General features: G+C 41.5%; 1 protein-coding gene across 1 annotated transcript in view; it reads left to right on the top strand.

Moving 5' to 3' along the window:
• SLIT1 (slit guidance ligand 1) overlaps positions 1-16,738 on the top strand; it is a 687,657-nt gene that overhangs the window by 446,336 nt on the left and 224,583 nt on the right. Inside the window, exon 9 of the mRNA XM_069239602.1 lies at positions 14,626-14,773. Coding sequence (XP_069095703.1) covers positions 14,626-14,773 — 148 coding nt within the window. The remainder of the gene's footprint in view (positions 1-14,625; positions 14,774-16,738) is intronic.

Below are 16,738 nucleotides of genomic sequence, written 5' to 3'. Positions count from 1 at the left end.
TGGCCCCTGGAAGAGATAGCCATCTTCCAAACTCCCCTAGAAAAACTGTACCCGGAGACTCCTTGCCATACATGAACTCTCAGAAACAAGAATATGAAACAAGGTCCTCCACCACAACTGCCAAACAATTACCACCAAAAAAGCATTTTGAGTGCAGGCAGCTATAGCTCTCCGCAGACTGTTTTCTCAGCCAAATACTACAGACCATTGATGCGATGTACTCCAGTACCACAATGCATTCACAAACCAGCATCAGCTGCCCGACTTTGAAAATCATCCAGGTGAAATAATAACCTTTTCTCAAGAAACCATACAGTGGCTGGAGCCATGCAACCTAATGCGCAGAACTAAGGATGGAAGAAATGCTTTACATGCCTGTTTTTACCTGTGTTCATTCCATATCAAAATAGTCTAAAAAAGATTGAGGTGAACATAGTGCTGATAGTGTTATGTCTTCCACCTCCCAATTCTTTTTTACTGTTTCTGAATCAAGGCCCAACTCTTATGCAGAAGTGGCAGCCCCAATCCTGAGTGAATGATAGCTCTAGTCAGAGACCCATAGTCCCACAACCTGCAGCGCTATGAATCAAACCCTACTGACCTGAAATCTGGAGAGCATCTGTACCAATATGGAAGTAGCTTCACAAGCAGTCTGGAGATTCATGAACTGGGCAAGTCATCATAACCAGTCCGTCTTGAAAAAAATAGAGTAACCACCATGGGCCAGATGTAGCAAACCGTTTGCGAGTCGCAAACGGCGAAAATCGCCGTTTGCGAGTCGCAAACGTGGGTTTGCCATGCAGAAATGCATATTGCGAGTCGTTACCGACTCGCAATATGCATTTCCGACTCGCAAATAGGAAGGGGCGTTCCCTTCCTATTTGCGAGTCGCTGTGGGATGCAATACCATTTGCGACCGCGTACGCGGTCGCAAATGGCATCGCAGTTACCATCCACTTCAAGTGGATGGTAACCCACTCGCAAATTGGAAGGGGTCCCCATGGGACCCCTTCCAGTTTGTGACTGGACCCAAAAATATTTTTTCAGGGCAGGGAGTGGTCCAAGGGACCACTCCCTGCCCTGAAAAAATACCGAAACTAAAGGTTTCGGATTTTTTTTAAGTGCAGCTCGTTTTCCAGTAAGGAAAACGGGCTACACTTAAAAAAACTGCTTTATTTAAAAGCAGGTCACGAACATGGAGGTCTGCTGACGTCAGCAGGCCTCCATGTTAGCGAGTGCCTATACTCGCAATGGGGCCGCAATTTGCGACCCACCTCATGAATATTGATGAGGTGGGTCATTGCGACCCCATTGCGAGTCGCAGTCGGTGTCTGAGACACCGTACTGCATAGCAAATTGCGACTTGCAATTTGCGAGTCGGATGGACTCGCAAATTGCAAGTCGCAATTTTGCATTTTGCTACATCTGGCCCCATGTCCTCTCCCAACTATGAAGCATGCTTCAGCAATTCACCAATTAAATATCTGTTTTTTATCTATCCACCAGTTCTGAGGTTCTGAAAGTCCTATATAACGCCAGGGAAAGGCTGCAGTAAATAAGATTGTCTCATAGTACGAACTACAAACTTCTGGGAGAACATTAAGAAATATTCCCAGCTTGTCAAAGTCAATGGAACATTTTTTGTCAGCCCTTGCCCCCTCCAAGCTTTTCCAGCCCTTAAGGGCTTTTCTTGTAAGGACGGATTCAGAGTGGTCAGAAAACTCTGCCACCTTGAGGTGAAGGCTGTCAGAGAAATGTGTTACCATGTGAAAGTTACAGCTCAGAATTCCTGAGGCATGTTCCCAAGGAATCCCTCCCAGATTTCATATTAAAAATAGTGTCCCCGTATGGAAAAGGCAAAAAATGACAAGGAGAATTGTAATGCACTTTCGTAGGCCTTTTTTGCCCTAGGCATTAGGCTAGCTGAAACTCAGACAGGAATGCACACTAAGACTTCATAGTTGTTTTGGAATGGTGAAGGCCTCCCTCACTGTCTGAGGATGTTAACTCTGGAATTCCTGAAACTTAGAACAATATATGGCATCATCTGCATTATTCAAGACACCATGGAAATGTTTAATTCTAAACAAAATATTGTTTCTCGGGCCAATCAACACAAACTTGTTGAGCAATTTCAACACCATCTTGTGTTTGGCATGCAGTAAGTTAATGTACTCAACCAATAACATGCTATCAGATCAAAACATGACAGACTTGTTGCAAAAGCACTCAGTTCAGACATTAATGGCCACCAGGATGGGAAACAATTCTGGAAAGGTAACGTCCTTGACCAAATCACACCCAAAACACTGCTGTGTCCATGGTAGAGCGCACCACTCTTTCCCTCACTCCCTTGGTACTAGAGGAGGTTTTTTCTTCCTTCTGCAGAAGCCTGATATTTGCCAAAAGCCTGGTAAAACAAGCCACGGAATCAGCACACCTTCTGGTGCCCTGTGGACCCAAAAACAAGAAGTCATCCATATGGTGAAAGACTGTCCATTCCCACAACATGGCTGAAAATACACTCCAGGAAACAGCTGTATTGTTCAAAATAAGAGCAAGACACAGAGAATACTATGGGTTTGCATCTGCTGTAAAAGATAACACCCTCAAACTGAAAACCCTGGAGATGAAAATCCTCCGGGTAGATTTAACATCAGCTTTTGCCATGAGTGTCCCCATAGTCCTCAGCTTTACAAGGGCCCGATTTAAAGGAGCCTACCTTACAGACAACAGGGTGGGTTGAGAGGCATCATTCACTGACCCACCTCTAGGGGCGGAAAGGTTGTGTATGATCCTGAACTCATCAGCATCTTTTTGGGGGATGAGCAAACAAAGTCATTAAACAAGGGTTTTCTAAAACAACTTGTCACCCTCCCAGACATTTTTTCTTGTCAGTCTTCTTCCTAGACATTTCCTAATTAAACAGTAAGGATTGTTCATTTTTTTTAAACATTGGACGCTGTCCCACTGTGGCTGTAATTTTGTAACCATAGCTAAAACTTCAGTAAAACTACTACTACTAGATTTTGGGTATGTGTTTAGCTATGGGGTCTGAGCTTGTAGTGCGACATGAAAGGAGTCTTTTGAAGACTTTGTTCCAAATCACTTTTACCATTCCAATGGGCTGACCTCAGTCTGCCAAACTCAAAACCAGGCCCTAAGTCTTTCTATTTACCTTTGGACGTGTAACACATTCTCCTGTGGGTGTACCACATGCTCTATGTGCCTCCTATGCATGCATTAGACATCTTTGTCCATTGAACTTTACCTGAAGCATGATTCTTACACATCTCACATGAGCCGTTAGGAAACAACACAATTCTTCATAGACATAGAATGGGGAAAGCTCTTTGATACATCAGGCCCATATTTTCTTGGCCCTACTCACAAACTCTTATACCGTGTTACTGTCTCTTACTATAGGTTCAAAAGGAGCTGCATACAACTGTATAACTATAAATCTTTCAAGGCTGACTTAATAGTTCTAGTGTAGAAAGGAACAGAGAGTACATATATGATTGGCATTCTATGAAAATATGTGAGACCAGTGCCTAATTTATGAAAGAAAAGTGCGTGTGCCCGAAGCTCTGTTTAAAAGCGGGCGGCCGGTGCAATTACGCTTTGGCACGCCAAATACCAAAGCCAGTAGACCTTTTTCTTGCAGGTTAGTGCTTTCTGTTTGTGGCGGTTGTGTCAACGTTTACTACCTCTGTCTTTCCAATATTCATGTTTTTCTATCTCTTGCAGTCGGTAAATGTCTGTTATGTAAATTAAGTACAAGTGCCCCCCACTGCAACCGGCTCATACTAAGCACTGCGTGAGACTCTTTACACACACATCAGAGACACGTGTTTCAATACACTTTAAATAACTTCCTTTATCTGTTTTCGGGGGGTCTTGGCAGAGGTCGGGTATTGCTCCTGCACCATGCAGTTATAGAAGTGAAGTCTATAGCCATTTTAGTTCCATCTTGTGGTTTAGAAGATGCACGTAGACTCTGGTTCGCGTTCTGCTTAAGAGACCTAGGAGTACGTCCCAGCGAGGAGATCATCTTCTTCCGTTTGGGAGGCTTCGAGGCTCAACTGACCTGCAATGTGGTAAAATTCTTTGTCATACTTCTGATGTATTTGCATGAAGAGTCAAGACTGAATTTTATGGTTCTGTTTATAGGCTGGTATACCTACTACCTTTATTGTTCCTTTTTCCAGTTGGCAACAATTCCTTTAGCTTAGAATCGTACATTCACAAATTGATGAAATAATGATTATGAAATAAGGCGTTTACCTGAAGTTTGAAGTAGTTTTACATAAATATGATTTTTTTTTAATAATAACAGAATTGATGTCTGTATGGGAAAATGATATTTTAATTTGTATGTATGTATTGAGGTGTTTTTCTGAAGATGATTTACTTCACTCATAATTTGTCAGTGGGTCAATTTCACATTCTCCTGATGTTCCTGCGCCAGTCCTTTTCTTTGGGTATGTCTTACATATCCCCAGAAAGGAGCCACTTCCTCTCCCTGGAAGTCATTGCAGATCTCAGGCTTTGTGAACTTGACCCCTCTGTCAGTGATAACAGCCTGGCCTAATGTATGGCAGTACACATCAACCTTGACGTCATCGGGCCGCACAACTCTTGTTGCTGCTTCTTCCCTTTCTGTCGCAAGTTTTCCATGCTAAGCATACAATCACCTTCTGAGCATGGAAGAGGGCCCTTTGTTATGTTACGCAATGCTGCCTAGCGATAAGGTACTCGCTAATGACAAATGACGTCTTGGTGCCTATCAAGTTGATCCGAACCCTGCTGAGTGTTAGGTGAATGAAGAGGGTCTCCTGATCCATTATTGAGACTTTGTATTATCGAGAAGTTGTCTTAATTAGGTCTTTCCTTTCCCATATTAGGTAGGTTCGTTCGTGGTTTAGTTCTCAGGGCTCGCAAGTAAGGATTTGGATTCCAGTCCTCAACCCCGCTGCCGAGTGCAGAGCCTTTGAGATTAATCCCTTTCACATGGTGCTTTCTTCTTGACTCGAGGAGCATGTGGCGGCTGGGACCCCAGTGCCAAGATCTGCCAGGTCTGTGGCCCCTTCTGTGGCACAAGGGAAAAGAACTCACTGCTGTCACCCAGCTGTCAAAAATTAAATGTTTCCATGACCCCGCGTTTTGATCTTGAAAGATCAAAACATTATTGGATGACAAAATATTTATGAGTAACACCACAAAGACCTTGCGGAGTAGATTAAAATTATACAGGGACAAGGGGAAGTGGAAAACGATGAGAAAACATGTTGATTAAAAAAATCGTTTTAAAACATTTTTTTCAGGCTGCCCTGCAGCCAATTATATCTTTAAAAAAAAGGCTTATGATTATGAAGAAGCCCTGAATCAACACATAATATATTATGCCTGTGTTTAATTTGTGTAAGTGGTTGTAGGTGGTGGGCACAGCATTCGTTTTTATTAACCAGGACTTAATCATTAGTCTCTGACCATGAGCAAGTAGAAAAAGGTAGAACAGGGAGGAAGGGGAAAAGAATGATAGAGAAACAGCGAAAAGTGATGACAAAGAAACTGCAAGAGTGTGAAAAAGAGACAGGAAGTGTAGGGTGGTGAAAGAATAAGTTTTGAGGTGGAATCAAAACTAGGCACCCTCGGTATTTGGCAACTCATCCCTCAGCAGTGCCAGCTGTGTGCTCTTAAGAAAGAATTTAGAACCCTGCATTTGTGTTTTTGTATTTTGTTGCACAAATTAAGCACTGCATTGGGGCAAACACTATCAGCTCCTGCCACATTTACTATATGCCTTAATATCATCAGACTGGCTTTAAGTCCCTTTCTGGGCTGGGAGTGTATTTTAGCATCTCCACTGTGGGCCACCTTTGCGATATAACAGCACGGGACAGGACTATGCAGTACTGTAAGTAAGAAATCACCACAGTGCAGTAACTTATTGCAAAGTGTCCTGCTATAAATAAGGAAGAACCAATACTTATTCTACTATTACTAGTGGCAAGCTTCTTTCTTTTTAGGGCAAGCTTTTGTTTTATAGTCCCTCATGCCTTGTTGTCAAATTGCGTGCTTATGAACTTTTCCTGGCTGTACTACAGTGTTCTTGGGTGTGCAGAGCAGGTGATAATCCTCCCCAAGGCAGACAAGGCTGCTGTTGAGACAATAACTCTTGCCCGACCAGGAAAGAAGACTCACAGCTCAAAGGCTGCTTAGCTAAGAGTGGACATGAGTGACCGCTGCACTCCCATTCGTTCCCTGCTAATGAGGGAGGGGTCGGGTTAAGGCTGACCTTTTTTCACACTTGCTGTGCCTCTGGTGAGTGGAGAGGCTGCTGTCAGCCAATGCTGCTCCCAGAAGGCATCTTTCACACTGACAGAGATTTCATTGATGAAATAACCGCAAGATCTTGAGTTAACCTATTGCATGTGCAGTGCAACACATGTGACTGAGGTAGACTATTCTGGTCCCCTGCAGGCCCATCACCCCTTTGCATGAATGGATGAAGTAGCAACTTTCCTGCAATAAGCTCACTCATGGAAGTCGGTGGCAGTACTTTGTTTCCAGCAGTACAAGTGGTAGTCTTTGGTGGCCTCACACAGAGGCAATTCTGAGTTTAGTTTTGCAAGAATTCTGTTAATGTATTCAATATATGGCTCAACCTTCTCATAAAATGTTATAATTTAGTTACATGCAAACCATCCCAATATATATAATCTAGCAATGTATTATATGAAGTGGGTTATTTTGACCAGACACCTGAATAAAGAGCAATAAAGATGGGTGGTGTATATTAGATTGGGATGGGTAACGTGATAACTCAGGAGTCAGGTCTGTGAGCTACCTCTAGGGCGCAGGTTTGAATCCTGTTTTAGTCAGCTTTTCATCCTCTGGGGGTTGGTGAAATGAGTGTCCTTTAAGTGGGTACTAATAACAGCTAATCTTAAGTGACAATGACTTCGGTGGTGGTCTGCTTTTTTAACAGACTATGGGCCACATGTACAAATATTTGGATTTGTGATTTCCTAATTGTGATTCCATGCGAATCGTAATTAGGGAATCACAAACCTAAATGTAAGAAACTCCATTGAGTTTCTTTTGCGATTCCCAGTGGGTTGCAAATAGACCTGCCTCATTAATATTAATGAGGTAGGTTGCAATTTGCGACCCTCTGGGAATCGCAAAAATCACCGGGATGGTGGCCTGCTGGTGTCAGCAGACCATCATGTCTGTGATTGCTTTTATATAAAGCAATCTTTTTTTGTTAAATGCAGCCTGTTTTCCTTAAATTTGAAATTGGTGCTAACTGCGATTGTTTTGCGACCACATTCACGGTCACAAGGTACGCCCTGAACACGCCCCTTCCTAATACCAAATCGCAAAACCCAAATGGCGATTTGGTAACAAGTTACCGAATCGCAGTTTGGGCCTTAAACATCCCAAAAAGCATTTTTCTAGTCGCAAACGGTCAGATTCTGCAACACCGTTTGCGACTAGAAAAATGCTTTGTACATGTGGCCCTATGTTCTTGGTTTTTTCTGAGAACAGAACAATTTTGGCAGAAGTAGATATAAATTTCAAGCTCGATTACAGAAACACACTTTGCAATTAATTGCCATGCCCCCTGCTTTATTGTCTGCAGCTAGTGCAAATTAATGATCCAACCTATCAAGTTTGTTGTCTGAAAAGGAATATTAGCAACCAGGAGCCCTTACTACTAGCAGACTTCATTGAGAAGCTCTGTTTCCAAATTGCCTACTTGTGTTTTTGAAACGCCCCCATACTGTGGCTTCAACATATGTGCCATCCAAAATGACTCAAAGGAAAACTTAATCACTCTTACAACTTCTGAACTGTGAATAGATCTCACTTCTCCAAGAGATTTGAATTATATTTCCTTCTTGTAAACCAGGTGTAAAATCAGATATCTTCTAATTCAGTTGTTCTCTCTTAACAATAGCGGCTGCAGACCTTTGCCATAGTTAAGTGTGCTAAAAATGCAGCAATGTTCTCACTCTGCTGTGAAACAGACTATAACTTGGTTAGGTTTGTGGGATGCCCAAGTAAATGAGGTGATCCGAAGCATGGAATGAAGTTAAAGGGTCCTACATCAACAGGAAACTGACTCCCTTTGACCAAGACTCAGGAACCTGCCCTCCTCGATCCAGAGGAGCAGGTTTCATGCAAAAGCAGGTCTGAATCCAAACTGGCATTTCTCCATAATACCAACTCCATTAAAAGGCTCCTGCATATACAATGCCTCTCCTTCAAGAAGCTTTGCAGTGAAGGAGTGTTTATAGGTGGGATATCAGATGCTCAGATACTCAGCATTAGTCTTTTATTTTGGATTAAATAGAGGAGCTACCCTGTTAGATATGGCATCCTTGGTGTGCCCCCCCCCTCAACTTTTTGCCTTCATTCCTCCTGTTTTGCTGACTTTGTTTTTGCTGGATTTACGACTCTTCACACTTTACCACTGCTAACCAGTGCAACAGTGCTTGTGCTTTCCCTTAAAATATGGTAGAATTGACTTTTATTTATTATTTATTATTGTCATATTAAATTTACTTATATGTCCTTAGTAAAGTGGCACTACCTGTTCCCATGGCCTGTGAATTAAATGCTACTAGTGGGCATACAGCATTGATTGTGCCACCCACTTAGGTAGCACTTTAAACATGCCTCAGGTCTGCGCGCTACAGCATCGACCACTTGCGGGGAACTCCACAACGAAGCTTCAACCATAATGCTCAAGATGACGCAGGATCTTTGTGCCACAGCAATACCAGTCCATGATGCCAGGCCTGCTCTTTACACCACATTGACAACTGTCTTCAAAGCTTCTCTGCTCCTCACCGCCCCTCTTTGCTGTGAACAAGACTCTTTGCACTGGACTGAGAAGGTAACTTTTCAGTGGAACTAATCTGGTCCCTGTATCTGTCCCATTACCCATCATGATCCACCTGAACTTGTGACCTTCTTCTGGTCTCCTACAACCTTCTTCTGGACTCATATGACCAGATAAACATAAAAAGCTCTTTGGACTTTTTGGTACTATTTTCACCTAAATCTTTCAAATTGCATATCTCAGGTACTGCTGATTGGATTTTTGTTGATGTGGTCTTGTTTTATTTACTAAACTTTAGTCTATTTTTCTAAATTGGGGTAGGATTTTTCTTGTGCTCTGTTTTCGCTTTAGTACTGTTTGAAGTCATGCATAAATACTTTACACATTGCCTCTAAGCTAAGCCTGACCGCTTTGTGCGAAGCTTCCAGGGGGTTGAGCACAGGATTATTTGGGGTTTGCTTGTGTTTCACCCTGACAAGGATTGTGGCTCCTGCTTGAGTAGGGTTTCATCCCCCTCAGCCAGTTTCAACCCAATTTCTCACTTACAACCTTTTTGTGCAAAAGCCATAGCATAGTCAACAGCACAGACACAAGATGCAGAATGTCCCCAGCAGTAAATGAGTGGCTTGCACGAGAATTGTTTTTGTTAAACCAAGAGTTCTGTGTTTTCATTGAATAATGCATCATGCTTAAATGGTTTAGGATTTCGGTATAATGAGCTATAACATAAGATGTCTTCAGTGAAATGATTCTGAGCAACAAAGGAACATATTCGTATGCAGCATTAGAAACAGCAATCACCACAGAGTCCTACAAGTATTACTGATGAGTCAAGAATCGCATAACGTTATGCTAGTATGACTATTTTGGCCATTGTAAGAGTGTGACACACTCCTATCACATTGCCTAAGTGACCGTGTGGGGGTTACATGAAGATCTCTTCTTTACTCCAGCAGACTCAGAGCAGGCGTTTTGGGGCAACTAACATTTACTACATTTCAAAAAGATAATCTGTTCAATAAAGCAGTTCTAAGTGCTATTAAAAATATGTCTCCAATTTTGTGTCTTTAAGAACCTTTTGGAGACAAAACTTTCTCAAGCCCAGCGTAAAACTCTAATTAGCTAAAAATGACCTTAAAATAATGTGAGATTGTTGAAAGATTTTCTAATTGGAAACAGAAGAAACTTCTATTTAAAATGTTTTCTCTTTGCATGTCACGTACTTCACTTAAAGTGAAAGGACTTCGATTGCAGTTGGCACATACTTATTTGCAAATGGAAATATAATACACCCTTTGCAACATAATGCATGCAAAGCAAACAAATATTCCCCCTTTGACCCAAAGGCCAGACATCTGACCAGGTCCCGAATCCTCCTCTTCATTTAGCGGCACCATTACGTTTTAAAACATTATCAGTATAAATGCACATCACATATTACACTGATGTACCTCGTGCATCATTGCTTTACTATCTAAGTGCAACAGATCAGCTAGGTAAAGCACCATCATGTTAAACAGAAACAAATCCGGTACACTATTTTAGGCTTAAAAGAAAGGACCTTCGCACCCTTTTTTCCTTCGTCTGTCCTAAGGATAAATGATCAAAGATACTGAAACCATATTTTAAGACAATTTGCTGGAGGACTCATGACATTCTATATATTTTATTTTGTTTCTAATATTACACTACGTTTTATATAGATGTTAGGGTTTCCAGAATATGAAGCACAGTGAGTCAAAACATTTTCAACTCGGGTTAGGCCCAAACACCTCTCCCACAAATGGAATTCAATTAGTGAATGAATGAAATATATTTATAAAGCACGACTAGAAAGACTAATTTTAGATAATGTTAGCAAGAAAGTAGTAGTTTATCCGAGTTTTCTTGAGGATGTGTATTGAGAGAATTTAGACTGAAGATATGACGGACTAGTATAAAAAATGCTTTGTAAATCTGACATAAGATTTTAAAACTAATTATTTTCCGAAACAGAAACCAGTGCAAGGCTAGTAGATGAGATTTGATTGGCTCAGGTTTAGGGAGTTTTAGAATGAGGCACTCTGTCTTTTTCTAAACTACCGGAAGACATTGTAAGATATATTGAGGGTCACCCAGATAAAGTAAATTACGGTAATCTAATTTGGATGAGTAAATCCCTAAATTATACTTGCGAGTAGGGATCGGAAGTAAGAGAAAGATTCTGTCGAACCAGGAAACACTTAGCTGATACTTTATAAACCTATGTGACAAACAAGAGGATACCATCAAGCATGGCACCTGAATTTCTGACTAAGGCTACAGGGATAGGTGGGTTGCTGGGACCTCAGACCACCAATGGGACGACCATAAATTGGCTTGCTTGGACAATAATAATATTTCAGATTTTGCACCGTTGATGTTCAAACAACTGGCTACCATCCAGTTTGCTATGGAAATAATGCATTGATGGAAATTATCTTTAGTTGGTAGATAATTCTCAGAGATGATAACACAGATCTGTGTATCATCAGCATATGGCTTAAGTTTAAAGCCGAAATTCCTGACCAAGGCTGCAAATGGAGATGTATAAATGTTAAAGAGCATCGGTTTCAATTAACAGCCTCGAGGGACCCCCACAGATCAGACTGAAGGCACTAGACACTTCAGCAGGCATATTGACAGATTGATATCTATTGGAAGGAAATTAATGGAACCATCTCAGTGCATTCTTGCAACTACTCAGATCTGTCATTCCAGATAACACCATGGTGTGAGGCATCATAGGAAATTCAGCATAGAGGTCTAACAGCATTAGAATAATATCTGAAATATTTTATCAGATAGTAGGAACAAATACAGTCATAAGTTGCAATCAATTAAGCAATGAATCAATCATTCAATGCACAATTTAATTGCTCCTTTGTCGAAACCTCTTTGTGAATCCCAACAACAAAGACAACCAATCTGATTACAACAATCTTTTATGTACATAGAGAAAAGGTGTGCACATCCAAACGAATTTGTTAATACACCACATACATACAATACTTAACAATAAACATGAAACATTTAGCAATAAACATGAAACATTAGTGATTGGTCCAACAATCCTCTCCTTATTCCGACAATCGTGTGAAGGTTTTTTTAGAGGTGGGGTAATGAGAGTCTGTTACTAATTAGACAGCACGACTCCTAATAATATAGAAAATTATACATTTTATTCAAAACAGGAATAATCCATTTGTTCACGTGTTGGAATCAAATGGGGGCAGGGATCTAAATGGAATCCAGACCTGATTGAATGAAGAATTTTAATAATCTGATTTTCGTTAAGTAGAGCCAGACTATCAAGAGAAGAGTCATTGATGAAAAATCATGTTTTGTTAATGTATTTGTAATAATAGACCAATTGTCAAAACCAGCATAAATATTTTACATTTTCTCCTTTAAAAAGAGGGCAAGGCTGTCACACAGTATCTGAGAGTGGGTAACGACTTCTTTACTGATTTTTGCTTTCAACACTGGATGACCAGCTTAAAAAGTTCTCTAGTGTTTTTTTAAATTACAGTTGAGAGGAGAATAATGCTGTGCTTTAGAAGATTTTGTAACAGCCTTATGTTCTCATAGAGCTAATTTGTGTAAGGTTCCGGTCTCCTTATTATAGTTGGGTCTCCAGGATAGCTCAAGCTTTTTACAATGGTTTTTAGTCTTAAGAAACTCCTCTTGTATGCCAAGCAGCAGAAGGAGAGAGCCATTTGCTCGTACGTGGACACAGGAGAGCTTGGTCTTCTAAGGCAGTTTCAATCCAGGCCTTAAAGTTAATCACAGCATTAGCAATATATTCCCCAATGGAAGGGAGGCTGGATGGAGAGTCAAAGCTAAGTCCTTGGTGTCGATTTAAGCAAGAGGGCAGAAGTTAGAGAGCATAGTGCATTTGGTAGCAGGAGGGTGAATGGAAAGCACATGGAACTTAATGGAATTAGCATGATGATCTGACCTGGTAAAAGGGAGCGGTGTAAAAGCACTGGCTTTAGCGTGGTTGCAGAAGTCTGTGTCCAAAGTGTGACCAGCTATATGAGATGCATCCTCAACAAGTTGGGTGAAATCTAATGCTGTAAGAGCATCCAGTACTGTGTCACGGTTAGGAGCATCCTCAAGGTGAAAGTCAAAATCATCAAGTATGGTCAAGGTATTAGAGATAAGGGAAAAAGGTTTCGAAGAATACATGCTTGGCTATAAAAATATCTTATAGAGCAGGGGAATAGGGCAGTATAACAAACCCCAGATAAAGTGGGTTCGGTATTCATTTTCAATGAATAAATATTGCATTGGCCATTTGGTATTGTGTAATCTGATACAGTGCATGCAATAAAAGATATACAAATATTAGTGACACCTCTACCTGCTTTGCCTTGTCAGTCTTTGTTTTTATTAGAGTGGTCGCTCATTAAGACAGCTACTATACAAGCACAATGATGGCCCTAACTATGTTTCATGTCTGGTTTGTGGACCTCAGTGAAATGAAAAATATTCAAACTGTGCTTAGGGAGGTATCTGACACTGATAAGATAGGTTAAGAGACAGGTTTTCCTGGAAGTTGTAGAAGCCAGCAGAAGCACTAGGCTAGTTAGTAATCTTAAAGCCACGTTAATACAGGCAGAATTAGAGGTAGAGGCTACATCTAACAGACTACATTCATCAAAAGAAATCGATGCAATACATTTTAGAAAATTAGAAGAATAAGTTACACTTATCTGTGAAGTCTGGGAATGACTACTTCTGTTGCTGGGCACAGTTTGGGTACCTTCAACATGCCTGCAGTGAGTCTACCGTGCCTGTCCTCTGCCTGGGCGCACTGCTGCGCTCCAGTTATAGCCCACCATAGGGGCAGGGAGTGGCTAAGAAGATGACATGTTTGTGTCACGATTTAAAGCATTAAACTGAGGGTTAAACAAATAAATAATGGAAACTGAAGTCTAACCACTCTTAACTTCCAGGGAGACTCCCCTTCCCGGAAAAAATATAGGAAAAATAAACCAAATTAAAAGAAATGTGGAAAAAGGTAAAACATAAACCAATTAAAATGGCTTCCAAGTGCTTTTAAGATGATGACAGCTGTGGAGCCAGTCACCTCCAGTCACCATACAAGGAATAGAAAGAGGGGTAAGGTTGTTTTTACAGGGAACAATTAGGAAATGTAAGCGAGTTAAACCTCCTGATTTTGGGCCTATGCAGCGCAGACACACTGATGCAACCCAGTCAGAACGCATCACTGGGAGAGGGCGTGTCTAACAAGATGAATGTTTGTATCACAATTTAAAGTATGGAAACCAGGGGAACATATAAATAATGCAAACGGGAGTAGAACCACGCCTAACTTCCAGGGAGGTTCTTGTGAAGAGGTTGATATACATATGAAAGGTTCAGAAAGAATAGCAAATGTAAATATCTTACCTTCACAATTTTCAGGTAAGTTCAATAACAAGGTCAGTTTCTTGTGGCACAATTTAATGCATGGTTTGGTATTCTAACCTTAATATGATGGATGTTTCAGCACTTGCTCTTGGCCTTGTAAATATTGACATGCTTGTGGTGGCACTGGCGATTATTGTGTATCATGCCTTTCAAGCGTTCTCATAAACATAACGAGATCAGACTTTATAGAGTAAGGGAGGATTCTCAATAGCAAAAGAAGGAATTTTCAATAAAGTTAGAGAGTATTCTTCCCATTGTAGTTTCATCTGTTGCCTTTTCCTCTGCGTCACACTAACTTTCTGTCTATGCAGGTCAAGTGGATTCTTCTCACGCTCAGATCTGCAGCCTCTCCACCGGATCCTGCCCAGCCATGTGTACATGCAGCAACGGCATCATAGACTGCAGAGGAAAGGGTCTTACTGCCATCCCTGCCAACCTCCCCGAAACGATGACCGAGATGTAAGTAGCAAAATGAGTGCAAACATAACTTTGGGTGTGGAAGAGCTGGGATTGGGCAAAGTCTTAGAGAATCAGACATGAAACTGCTTCACTGAGCCACAGCTTTTTTGTTAGAGTCTTGCATTAGTTGCAAACCAGGCCCTACCTAGTAGGAGGAGTTACAGAATAGCTTGAGTTGTAGGAACGGCAAGATGTCATTTTTTGACCTAGAGATATTAAGAATGTTGTGACTCTACTGTCTCACATGAGGAGCGCTCGTAAGCAAAGTGCCATCTAGGCCTGCACTGATGTGGAGTCATTGGAGGCCGGTTTTGAAGGCCCTGGGCTGCTGCTGAAGCCTCTGTCCCTTACCCAGTCTCTATTGCAGAAGGCACAGATGGGGCTTCGAAAGAGAAAGATCAGAAAGGAGAGAAGAGAAGAAAGAAAGAGAATGAGTTAGAAAGAGAGTCGTTGTGCGAGGAAGGAAAAGGACAAGGCTGGTTTAAGCGGTTTTGACAGGCCTGCTTTTGATTCCCAGTGTGGCCCTGTGCCATCATTAGTTCCATGCCCACTAATCCACAAAAAAACACTTAGGGGCATATTTACAAAGAACTGGCACTGCGCTGCACCTAAATTGGCAGTGCCACGCTGCATCAGTTCTGAAACACAGGGATGTGCCGTATTTACAAAAATACAGCGCATCCCTGTATTTCCCCTTGCTCCGGCTCTAAATTAGCTGCCTAGCACCAACATAGCCACCCTTGCGCCATGGTGCAAGGATGACTGCGTTGTGAGGGAGATTGTTTTTGTGCAGGAAGGGACACCTTCCTGCACAAAAACAATGCTCAATGGCTATTTGCGCTCCTTCCATGTGTGCTGCAAAATGCAGCACACATGGAAAGAGCAAAAAACGAGGAGGAATTAAAGCATTTCTCCTCTTTGCGCCATGCCAATGCCACCCTTGGGTGGTGTTAGATTTTGGCGCTGCCACAGATTACAGATTGTAAATCTGGGACAGTGTCAAAATGCAATCGGGGTTGCTGTGGAACTCCCACAGCAACACCCATTGCACGGCCCTTCCATGCAAAGTGCTGCGTGTGAAGGGACCGTATTTACAAGGTGGAGTTAAGCCACAGAAAGTGGCTTAATGCCACCTTGTAAATATGGCGCAGTGCACAGCACCACCGGAGCATCACAGCAAGCGATGCTCAGTGGCGCTAGGGGCTTGTAAATATGGCCATTATTTTTTGTGAAAACTGAGGACTCTTTTTAAAGATTTTGCCCACCGATATTTAGTATCTAAAAGTACAATATGAAAGGTTACATCAACAAAACGACAGCAAAGATGCCATAGAAAAAAGTAAATGTTGGTCCTTGGAGAAGAATGACCATCGATTAGGAGAAGGAAGGAACGCAGAACACTACGGACCTGATTCACAAACTGCACTTTGTAGTGTGTTTTGTAATACTCTAGTAGTACTACAAAATTCCCTATAAAGTGCTAATCATGACCTGCATTTTTGTAATATCTTAAACTTTTGGAGTAACTTTCATTTTTATAGTATGTTCATACCATCATTATTTTCAATGGAAGGGTGTTCCAGCACCAGTGATTGGCCATGTGTAATGCTGGGCCTACTACTAAATTGTACGCTACTAAAAAAATAAATTAATACAAACCTGCAGCTTGTGAATACTGAAATGTAGTAAACTTACTCAGACATGTAAACTTACTCAAAAGTGTGATTCAAGTCCTTAGTTACCACTGAATAAGTGACATTGCACAGCAGAGAGAAAAGAGGTGGTCAAAATCATGTAGGACAATTAAAGGAAAAAGTCAAGTGACTGAGGCTGGCGAAGTGTCTGCTTACAAGAGGCTGTGATTGTTCTGTATGGTGAGCTAGGTAAAGGGGTTTCTGTTCCCTTTTTTGGTACACTGTTGTCTATTGCGTGTGTTGTTAGAGAGGGTGTGTTTGGTTCCGATTG

The sequence above is a fragment of the Pleurodeles waltl genome, chromosome 6 (genome assembly GCF_031143425.1).
Source record: "Pleurodeles waltl isolate 20211129_DDA chromosome 6, aPleWal1.hap1.20221129, whole genome shotgun sequence".
NCBI lineage: Eukaryota > Metazoa > Chordata > Amphibia > Caudata > Salamandridae > Pleurodeles > Pleurodeles waltl.
This window is presented reverse-complemented; position numbering and strand designations above follow the sequence as displayed.